The sequence below is a fragment of the Bactrocera tryoni genome, chromosome 4 (assembly GCF_016617805.1).
Source record: "Bactrocera tryoni isolate S06 chromosome 4, CSIRO_BtryS06_freeze2, whole genome shotgun sequence".
NCBI classification, from domain to species: Eukaryota; Metazoa; Arthropoda; class Insecta; order Diptera; family Tephritidae; genus Bactrocera; species Bactrocera tryoni.
In genome coordinates this window covers 47,274,475-47,285,373 of record NC_052502.1, presented here as the reverse complement: position 1 = coordinate 47,285,373, position 10,899 = coordinate 47,274,475, and the positions used below count along the sequence as shown (strand labels likewise).

The 10,899-nt window shown below is 37.7% G+C and overlaps 1 protein-coding gene across 4 annotated transcripts; it reads right to left on the bottom strand.

Annotated features, from left to right (window-relative positions):
* Positions 1-1,243: 1,243 nt before the first annotated feature.
* On the bottom strand, positions 1,244-8,772 carry LOC120774429 (protein cramped). Of its 4 annotated transcripts, none has more exons than XM_040104065.1 (9): positions 8,626-8,772; positions 7,904-8,173; positions 7,420-7,819; positions 7,125-7,325; positions 5,679-7,066; positions 5,473-5,622; positions 4,912-5,410; positions 2,592-2,740; positions 1,244-2,512 (listed from the first exon to the last, which is right to left on the bottom strand). In XM_040104065.1, exons 2-9 carry the CDS (start codon positions 8,159-8,161, stop codon positions 2,411-2,413), a joined length of 3,147 nt encoding a protein of 1,048 aa, XP_039959999.1. In that variant the 5' UTR covers positions 8,162-8,173; positions 8,626-8,772; the 3' UTR covers positions 1,244-2,410. The 4 variants fall into 4 exon arrangements, with proteins under 4 accessions (XP_039959999.1, XP_039959997.1, XP_039960000.1 ...); XM_040104063.1 differs by having other exon boundaries at positions 7,125-7,328; positions 8,626-8,771; XM_040104066.1 differs by having other exon boundaries at positions 4,912-5,398; positions 7,125-7,328; positions 8,626-8,770.
* Between the last annotated feature and the right edge of the window lie 2,127 nt (positions 8,773-10,899).

Here is a 10,899-nt window from a genome sequence, read left to right as displayed (position 1 = left end):
ACCTGGCTGCTCTTGGTATTTCGAATTTCGAAAAGAAACTACGGCTATAATCACGTAAGCCGTGTCTACGCCAATAAAGAAGTGAATATATTTCAAAATAGTCTTGAACAAGGAATGTAGCTGTGGTAAAAATCTTTTTATTGGCTGTAATTCAAGGTTCATTTCGATGGACCTGCCTGCTATGCGAATGCGAAACAAGACGACCCTGTACCCACTTTTTTTAATTTTAATAAACTTCTTTACTAATAATCTCAACAATATGCATTATTCAAATTCTGTTGAAGGAGAGCTCGAAAATAGGTCGTCTCAATTTAATTTGAGCAATGCCGGAATGAAGATTTAATCAACCATTTAAACACTGACTCAATCAATCAATCAACGGGTACGTAATCCACGCTAGGATGGTAAAGATTAGCTAAGTTGTCGTCGACGTCATCTAAAGGATGGCCCAGGAAACGTTCTGTTTCAACTGGGTTGGACCAAAGGGAGAGGGGTGTCATGCGAGTGAGGTTGCTGGGGCGTGCAAAGAGGTGGCGAGTGTCATGCGGAGGCTCATTGCACGCAGGACATACAATGGATATGTCGGGATCTATTATGGATAGGTATGAGTTTAACCTATTACAGTATCCAGAACGAAGCTGCGTAAGGGTCACTGTCGATTCGCGCGGCAACTCGAGCTCTTCGTCTGCAATGGGTGGTGGTTTGACTGCAAGTGCACCATTCATTGAAAGGGAGACGGTGTTGATGGCTTTACAGTAAATGGCGGTCAGTGCATGTCGGGAGTTAGTTGCGTCCGAAGTCTGATCGGCGTATTGTTTGATGTCATCCCCGTAGTTGAGGAATGGCCTCTTGATCTAGGGAGTAGTTCCGCTCCAAGCAAGTGACTGCAAAGATGATTTCTGCGAAAGCACCCAAGCAGGAACTGCTTGGAGAGGAGTTCATTTTGCTCCTGCTCGAAATCTGAAAAACTGGGTCGCGGTTCGCCTATAAAAACGGAGAGACAGACGGACAAGACTGAATTAAATAATCTCGTCACGCAAATTATTTGTATATATGTATACTTCATATGTTCTCTGACATTTCCTACTGGGTATTACATTTCGCGGTAAAATGTTTAGGAAATTACCTTTGAGTTATTAAAAAAAAAATACATAAGAAAATATTGCTAACCTCAAAAAATGTTCTGAATTAAAACAATTCACTTTCAGGGGATATTAAAAATATTTTTTGTTTTCATTTTATATATATTTGAGTTTTGTTGGTTAACGTGCTTGCACACCTGTCACAAGCAGGTGCTTATTTGTATGGTTCAGCTTAAACTATTGCTTTGTTAGGATGCTTGTTGTTTACCTAAAGACTAAAGGCTAACTTAGCTAAATAAAGAACGATGAATAAATGATTTATACAGACTTCAATAATACGTTCTCGAATAATACAAACTTCAATGTGTACATACATATATTACACTTATAAAGTAGGGTCGTATCAAAAGAATGGTGTCCACAAACCGAACAAGGGAAATGGCAAACAAGTAACAATATTCTTATGCTTTAAACTTAGCTAATAATTAAATTGTAATTTGATGTACTGCGTATCGTCATCCCATTTTACAATACATTACAAAGTGGAAGCCAACTTTAACTAACCCGTTACATGAAAGTTTCTAAGTGAGTGTGAGTGAGTGTGTGAGAGTGTTCAAATACTCGATATAAATGTATAAACTACTACACTCGCAAAGAGATATAACCAAAAAGGGCAACTTAGGGAGAATCTTGAAAAATAATGCTTGGGAGAATGTTGAAAAGGATCGAAATTCGTCATTTCAGGAAGCGCTTCAACTAAATGTCTGTGATTTGCAGCCATTAATGAGTGTAGCTTTAGCGTAAATCACAACGTCAGCTTAAAAACTATGGTATATACAGTAAACCATATAGATATACAATATGTATATATATATAGCTCAATTGTAAAGGAAGGATAAGGAAAAAACTAAGCATATATTATATGGTGTGATGATCATAAAAATAAAATCGTTTTGAGTATATAAATTAAAGCACAAATTAATGTTATTAAAACTATTTCACTTAAAGTAAGTAATTGTGAGCGAGAAATGAATACATATTTCCTTTCCTTTGTATATAAACATGTATACTATATGTATATAAATACGTGCAAAAAATGTGGATGCAGATGCAGCGACCTCGCGACTCATAAATTTATGTGGGGAGAAATGAAAAATAATGGGCGTGGAAGTCTAAAAGGTCGAACATTTTTCACTTACAGACTATTGGTGTTGGTACTATAACTAATTAATATCTATGTATGTATATAGTTCGGCGTGGCACAACAGCCAGCCATTAGCAGATCTTAAATTCAGCGTAAGAAATTATACAACTTTTACATATTGGCTTTAATCCTTGTCCTGGCTTTGCATTAAGGCAGTAATCTCTTGAAATTTATGCATATAATCGACGCTGCTCTCGCTTATCACCGATAAATTCGACGAGGGATCCTGAGAGTTGAACGTATGCGTACATATGAAATATAATATGAGCTATTTTGGTTAAAGAAAAAAGTTGTTTCGAACTTACCAAAATATCACGAGTTGCATTGATCTCATCCAAATGCCCCAGCAGACTGGTTAGGGAGAAATCATTGATGTTCTCTTCAAGCCAACGCGAATTGGATGTGGACTCACGCAGTAAATGTGTGGGGGTCATGCCGTTGAGCGAGCTGGTACCTGTCGAAAGCGAAAGCAGAGTTACGATATTTTTAATTAAATTTTTTTGGTTTATAAATGTTGGGATTATAAAATTCAAAATAAAATTTTTAATTTCATATGATTGCATCACTGGTCGCAAAACATACATTTATTTATTTGTATAATTTTTTGCTGTTGAATTACATTTCACCCATATTTCGTACATGTCATCAGGGTGTTAAGAAAATATTAATTACCGAATTTCATTGAAAACGGTCTAGTAATTCCTGAGATATGGTTTTTGGTCCATAAGTGTGCGACGCCACACCCATTTTCAATTTTTAAAAAAAGCCTGGGTGCAGCTTGCTTCTGTAATTTCTTCCGAAAAATTTAGTGTTTCTGACGTTTTTTGTTAGTCGGTTTTTCGCACTTTTAGTGATTTTCAATATAACCTTTGTATGGGAGGTGGGCGTGGTTATTATCCGATTTCTTCCATTTTTGAACTGTATATGGAAATGACTAAAGGAAACGACTCTATAGAGTTTGGTTGACATAGCCATAGTAGTTTCCGAGATATGTACAAAAAACTTAGTGAGGGGCGGGGCCACGCCCACATTTCCAAAAAATTACGTCTAAATATGCCCCTCCCTAATGCGATCCTTTGTGCCGAATTTCACTTTAATATCTTGATTTATGGCTTAGTTATGACAGATTATAGGTTTTCGCCATTTTGTGGGCGTGGCAGTGGGCCGATTTTGCCCATCTTCGAATTTAACCTTCTTATGGAGCCAAGAAATACGTGTACTAAGTTTCATCATGATATCTTAACTTTTACTCAAGTTACAGCTTGCACGGACAGACGGACGGACAGACAGACATCCGGATTTCAACTCTACTCGTCACCCTGATCACTTTGGTATATATAACCCTATATCTGACTCTGTTCACAATCTGCGACAAAGCGAAGTTCGCAGGGGCCCGAAATATGGTTGTCTGTAGACTAGATTCGAGATTCGGACTACTATCTTGTTGTAGCGAAGATACGCACCTACCTCTGCGCAGCAAAAATAGCATGTCAACAAACACAAAGAAGGTTCGACCTCGAGAAGTTGCAATCACAACAGACAGCCGAAAGATGTTCTGCTCGTCTTGCACTCCTGCTTTCTTTCTGCTTACGTACAAGTTCAAGCGAAAACATTGGTTTTCGGAAGAGGCAACAGAACCGCTGGTACAATGAGGAGTGCCTTGTCGCAGTGGAGAGAAAACACACTGCCTACCTCGCAAAGTTACAATCGACCACATGTGGGGATGGGGTAGAAACCGTAAGTTGAAGAGGGAAGCGAGGCGCATTTGCAGACAGAAAAAGAGAGAGCCCGAAATGCGTGAGTACGAAGAGCTTGACAAGCTGGCCGACAGGGACAATGAAATTATGGAGGGAACACCAGTAGATGGTCAACCCGATTCCTCAATCGAAGACGATGGAATAGGCGTTCCATTGCCCGACCTTGAAAAGTTCGAATAGCAATTACCCGTAAGAAAGACAAACAAACCGCGGGCCGATGGATCGCCGGACGAGCTATTCAAATTCCGTGGCGAAGAATTGAAAAAGAGCATGCATCAGCTTCTTTGTAGAATATGGTCGGCCAGAATTTAATTGTGCGCTCCCAATCCACAAAGAGGGAGACCCCAGAATCTGCGCCAACTACCGTGCGATAAGCCTCTTCAACATCACAAACAAGGTTCTCTCGAGCATACCATGTGAAAGATTAAAGCTCACCGTCAACAAACTGAATCGACCTTATCACAGTGGCTTTAGGCCTGGAAGATCAACAACTGACCAGATATTCACCATGCATCAATTCTTGGAAAAGACCGGTGAAAGAGAATCGACACACACCACCTCTTCGTCGATTTTAAAGCTGCTTTCGACAGTGTAAACTGACGTTGAGTAATACCAAATATTATTTTGAAAATTTTAAATAATTTTTACAATAACAAATTAGCCGACTATTTGGCAAAAAATTGAGTTTTTCCCTTTAATATGCAACAAAGTAATCACACACCCCGCTCCCACCGTAGAAATATTTCAATTCAATATATGTACATAACTAAAAATTATATTCTTCCAGCTTCTCATGTAAGTTTTCATATGTTCGCTTCCACTGCTGTGGGGTAAATTACAAGAAAGTAATAAAAAATACTTTACTTACTTGTAGACTCATCGAAAGCGCTATCGGGAAATGACGAAGACAGCGATATATCAGCGTTGTCAACAGCAGAGGATTGAAAAAAACGAGCAACAAGATCAGTGTTGTTAGATGCTATTTTATAAGCTCCGGAAGTTGAAGGATTATTGTCCACCTCCTCTAAACCAGCAGCTGCGTCACTATCGCCATAATTAAGGTTTGTAATTGAAATAAAAGGTGAGGAATTGCTACTCGTTGGTGGATTGTGATGTAGCGGCACTATGGTTGACACTTCCGTCATTGTCTTAGCTGCAGACAAATTAACTGATTCAGGAGACGTTTGAGATTCTGCGCATGTACTTTGTTCCACTGTATTGGTGGCAGCGTTTTCAAGTGTGTTTTCCATATTTTTAATTTTCAACACATCGTACGACTGATTGGCGTTGCTGCCACCCGGTAATATCATACGTTGCACCAGCACTTGACGCATTGATTGCTTTTGGCGTGACAACTGTGAAGTGAACAGAAACGAAAGCAAATTACTACACTTGAAGAGACAAAAAGATGTATTTTCCGTTCACTTACCGGATTGAGTTGTTTGACGCTGTCCATATTAAAAAGTGGCCGTCGTATGGGTGCAACAGGCTGACGAAAAACATTATTGCTATCGTTGTTGATGTTGGTCGAAAATGTTTTTGTCGACACATAAGTCTTTGTAGCCAAATTGCGCTCCATCTAAAAAATTAACTATAAATTTCTGTACAAAATGTATTATGTTGCGGGTCACTTACTCTTGATTTGGCTACATTACGCTCACATGTGTGTCCGCAGGAACACTGTCTCTTGCGCATGCGCTCGCTCAGATTGGCTATCAAGAGCAGATGCTTAAGCTTATTTGCAACGCCAGCGGTGGAGAGGGATTTCAACAACTCCGGGTCATCACATTCACTGGGATTATATGGCATACCATTTTGCTTTTGCATAAACACTTTTGTATCTGATTGCGTCATGGACTCCAAAGCAGCGCCACCGAAGGTCAAACTGCAGTTATTACTTACATGCATATTGTTTACATTAATCAAAGCATTGCTGGTGTTAACGGTATTCACGCTTGGTTGTTGCTGTTGTCTATCAGTCCAATAGTAGTCTAGTTCGAGTTTCGAATCTTGTCCCAGCACAACATAAAGGTCGCCGATGGTTATATCCGCCGCCGTGGATATTGTCCAGCCTTTTCGTATGCGCCGTATCACTGCCTCACTGATGAGTGGCTTAAAATTGGATGCACTGGCACGCCCAGCACGCGCATTGACAGGTCGTCGCATACGCGCTTGATTATTGGCAGTGTTTGGGTTTTGATTAAAAGTTGTTGAACTTGCATTAGTTGTTATTGTTGCTGTCATATCACTTGCGTTTAATGGCATTTTTATTTCCTCTTGCGAGTTATCAGCACCTTCTTTTATCACTACACTACTATCCAAATCGGCATTCAACAACTCTTGCAGTTCGTCGCTTAACTCATCGCTACTGCTTTCACATTTTCCAGGTAATATGTCTTGTTCGTACATCACGCCAAGTTCCTCTTTGAACACAATATCACCAACTGGGCCGTCACTGTCTAGTTTTTCATATGGTGGACTGTTGAAAAGCTTATTTTTCTTCGAATCAGGCGAACGTTTCTCCGAACCACTATCGGTGCGTGGTCGTTTATTGGCGGCACGATCTTGTGATAACGTTTCACCACGCACTTTTACGCCCATACGTTCTTCGTAGGCGGCCAAACAGATATTTCCACTACCAAGGTACTCCGTAATGCTCAACAATGGACGATGTATAGGCACACCTGGTTTGGGTAAAAAACACATTTCAGGATCTTGAAAGGCTGGTAGACGCTCAGAATTTTCGGCAGACTGCGGTCCGTTACAATCGCTTGAATGTAGAGTGGGTGTGGGCGCACAATACGAAGGAAACAATTTCAATTCTTCTTCCGCCATTTTCTGTTCGGCACTACGCCATTTCATTTGAAACGTTTTGATAAAATTTACCAGTTTCTTGTGCAGTGGCACCGTAGTGCGTACACGTGGATTTTGTGCAACGGTTTGAACGCGTCCGAAGGCTTCCATAGTGGCAGGACTAACGATTACTTCGATTTTCGATGGCAATCGTATGTCCTCAAGTGAATCTGCAAAAGCAAACAAAAATTTTAATGACGTTCTAATTGCATGCTTAAAGTTATTTACCATCAAGTTGGTTCAGTCTCCTTAACGCCTTACATGATGGTGTCTTAATACGCAGGTTTTTGCCTTTGCAACGCACAGTTATGTGACCATGGTAGACAAGATTTCGCAACTTCATGAAGTGTTTATCGGTTACAAATTGAAGTTTCCGTCGCATTTCGCCATAATTGATAAGCGCATATAACTCCTGTGCCGGTTTCTTAACTTCTGTAAAGAAGAAAGAAAAAATTAAAAATTATATTACATACAATATGCATATGTATATATGCAAATAAATATATTTAACAAGGCCACTTACCGTCAGAGAATTTTATATATTTACAGATTTTATGATACGTCTGGTAATAGTGCTGTCGCACTTGTTCTTTCGTCTTGAATGCACTGTCTGCTGTGCTTCTGCGTTTCAACTTTGTGTTTATATAATTGCCGAGTGCATCAAAATCCTTGCCAAACTCATTAAGCGCATCAAAAAAGTGATTTCGTTCTAAATTGGTCCATGTCGGCTTACAGCTGCGTAATTGCGATGGAGTTTTTTGCATTGACTTCTCGTCACGTCGCTGTGGATCACGTTCATTTGGTGGTGTTAATGGTCGCGTCTGGTCTTGTTTCATTTTTTGTATGACGCGTGCACTAGCACGAGTTCCCGTACAATTATGCATTATCACAGAACCCAGTAACTCACTCACCTCGGAATCCAACTAAAAGCGTTTCAAAAAATTCCAAACGAATTTTAATTTATGCATTTCATATAACACATACACATTTCAGCAAAGCATTCATACCTCGGAGCGCGATTTTTCTTCGCAATTTGTGGATGCAATGCCATTTGGTTTGCGCTCGTTGACATTTTTTCCGCCGCCAACGCTTTTGCCATTGCTCGCTATGGCAAGTGTCACTCTTTCACCGTTTCGGATTTGAGTTTCATTGCATTCCAATAACTCCTCGAACTCATCAATGAATTCTTGACCGGGTGGTACAGTTGTCGTCGTAATAGACAAAGCCGTCTGATTTTCGTCCCCGCCCAGCGCATTGGCGCTCATTTTCTGTGCAGCCTATTTAAAATAAAATATTTTTTATAAAAATTCGAAACATATTCATCGGATCGAGCATTTTTTCAGAAGCCTTTTAAAGAAGACTTCATTGGCAAAATTTAACACGACAAAGAAATTTTAATTGCGCCCTTTCGACTTCGTCGGCACGCTGAATTTCAATGGCAAATAACTTCTCTTAAACCACAAAGTTTTTCACATAACTGCTTTCAAAACATTCTAAACACTTTGAATTTTCATTATTTACCAAATTTAATAATTCTCAGAGCAGATTTAATGTAAAATTATTCGATAAAATTTCACTAAATTCACTTGCGAAAACACGAAGTTGACAACTGACAAAAATGGCGCTCGACTTTCGTTTCGTTGATGGCTTTGCATATTCAGCCTTTTTATTTATTTTTATCAGTTTTTTTACAAAATATTATAACAAACGCTTTACTATATTATTTTACCTAATCAACCGTCCAAATGTCGCCGTTTTTATGTACAAAATGCATTAATAATTTACACTTTTCACATTGTTTTCATTTATTTGTATATTCTCTTGGTGTTCACAACTCAGTACAAGAATTCTATTCCCCTTTTTCTTTCTATTTCTACTACTTCGTTGTTGTTGTTTTGCCTGCATAGGATTTTTGTTTATTGATGCACTTTGCCAAAATACTACCATCTGCTGATTGGGTTGCAGATGATTGAAAAAATATGTCAATAGAAATTACGGGATTCTGGAGACGTTGATTTTAATTGACGTAAAGTTGCCACATCGTCAGTTTGTTTAATAGTGATTTTAAGCGTGAAAAATTATAATAATTGCGTAAATCAAATTATTGTTATTGTAGGAGATATTGTATGTACTATATATATTTATATGAAACTCGATGGACACAAATTATAGTAAAAATTTGAATGATGTACTTTTTTGACGATTTTCTTTTCTCTTTTTTAATGAAAAACAAATGAAATTAAATTCCAAAATTTTTGGAATTAAGTATTAAAAAATTACAAAAAAAAGTAAACATTTTTTGGTTTCCTTTAAGTGGCGAACTTTCATTTTACCATATTTCATAATAATATGGGTAATTTCAATAAAATTGAAACGACTTATACACCATGTCTAATATACATCTTTTGACAGTGTTATTTCCCAGATTCATAATCTTCCACGTCAAACCTCATTCATTTAATATTATATCTAGATCTGGTGACTATAATTGTTAGTTCAGAAAATAAAATGTGATACCATTTTTTCGAACGGTTTACAAAATCTCACCCGAGCTTACTTACCCCATATATTGAGTGTTGAACTTTTTTTCTTATTTGGCTCCTCAGCTGAAATCTTTCGGAATAATCTGCCTTACAGAGATTTTCTTGCCATTTACTTAAGTTTGAGCAATCATTTTGTATGTTGTTGTCGTCTTCTTGGTCAATATTTCAAATTATTTCTAGAACATTTTGGAAAATTATGATTTTCGCATTTTTGAATTTCAAAGAAAAATCTACAACAGCTGACTAAATGTTTTAATTATGATATTCTATTAGGTTAGTATAAAATATACTGGTTGATTGACACCTCATTCATAGACCTTCGGATCTTTTGTATTACCAGATGGAGGCTCTTTTTAATAGAAGCTGAAGTTTTCGTCATACTTTGATATCTACTTATGGTACTTTATCTAGTCACTCAACTGCATAGCTCCTAGATGTCAAAGACGAATTCTAGATAAGGCCGAATAGAAACAGCGATCTTCCATTGTCTCTCATGCCTACTTCCCTGCAGTTTCTGCATGAGTCATCGTTACTGACATTACCTTACAAGTCCATTCGGCTTGCGGGAAGTTTTGAGCTGTCACTAGATCAGCAATCATGCGTATGTTTCTTCGGCGTTCTTGCAATTGAACTTGGTTATCCTGTATGTCATTAATTGAGGCTTTTATTACCACAGAAAAAGGGTAGAAGTAGAATTGATATCAGATAACTTTATAGTAGCGAAATAAAAAATACGGCACTGAGTGCCAAGTCTTCTTTCTTATATATAACGTGAAACGCTATTTCAATATGTACTCGCAGAACGTCCGAACCACAGTACTGTAAGACGTCACAGTCATTTATTCCTGCAAAAAGTGCTAATGGAAGTATTTTTTACAGAATCACCTTCGATTTTGCAATTATATACGATGAATGTTGAACAAAACATTACCAAATGATTGGGCATAGGCCCTCTCAGAGCACGTATATGATAACATATCAGATCATATACGTGTTCTGGCCTTCTTCTGCTCCCTTCCGCACCGTTATATACCATAAGTCGATAAGTCTTTGGTAAGACTTATTTCTATTAATCCTCACTTATCACACTACAATGGATTCGTAATCGTATTTTGATCGTTATCGTTGAAGTTTCTGATTCTATACTTGGAAACGTGTATTTATTCGTCGTGATAAATTATATAATATTATTTAATTACACCGTCTAGTTGATTATAAAATAATATTTTATTTGATAATTTTCATTAAAGTCTATAGAATCGCTCAAAAAGCAAGCACAGCTTCAGTGCAAAAGAGGACTTTGTTCTAGTATAAGAGTTCAATACAGGGAACAACTACTCGAAAATGACACTACATTGTCTTGTTTAATGTAATACTTACTTATTTTCACTTTCATAAATCTAATAATTTACTTTAATTAAACAAAATATATGAATATTTAATATATAGCTGAATCCAAT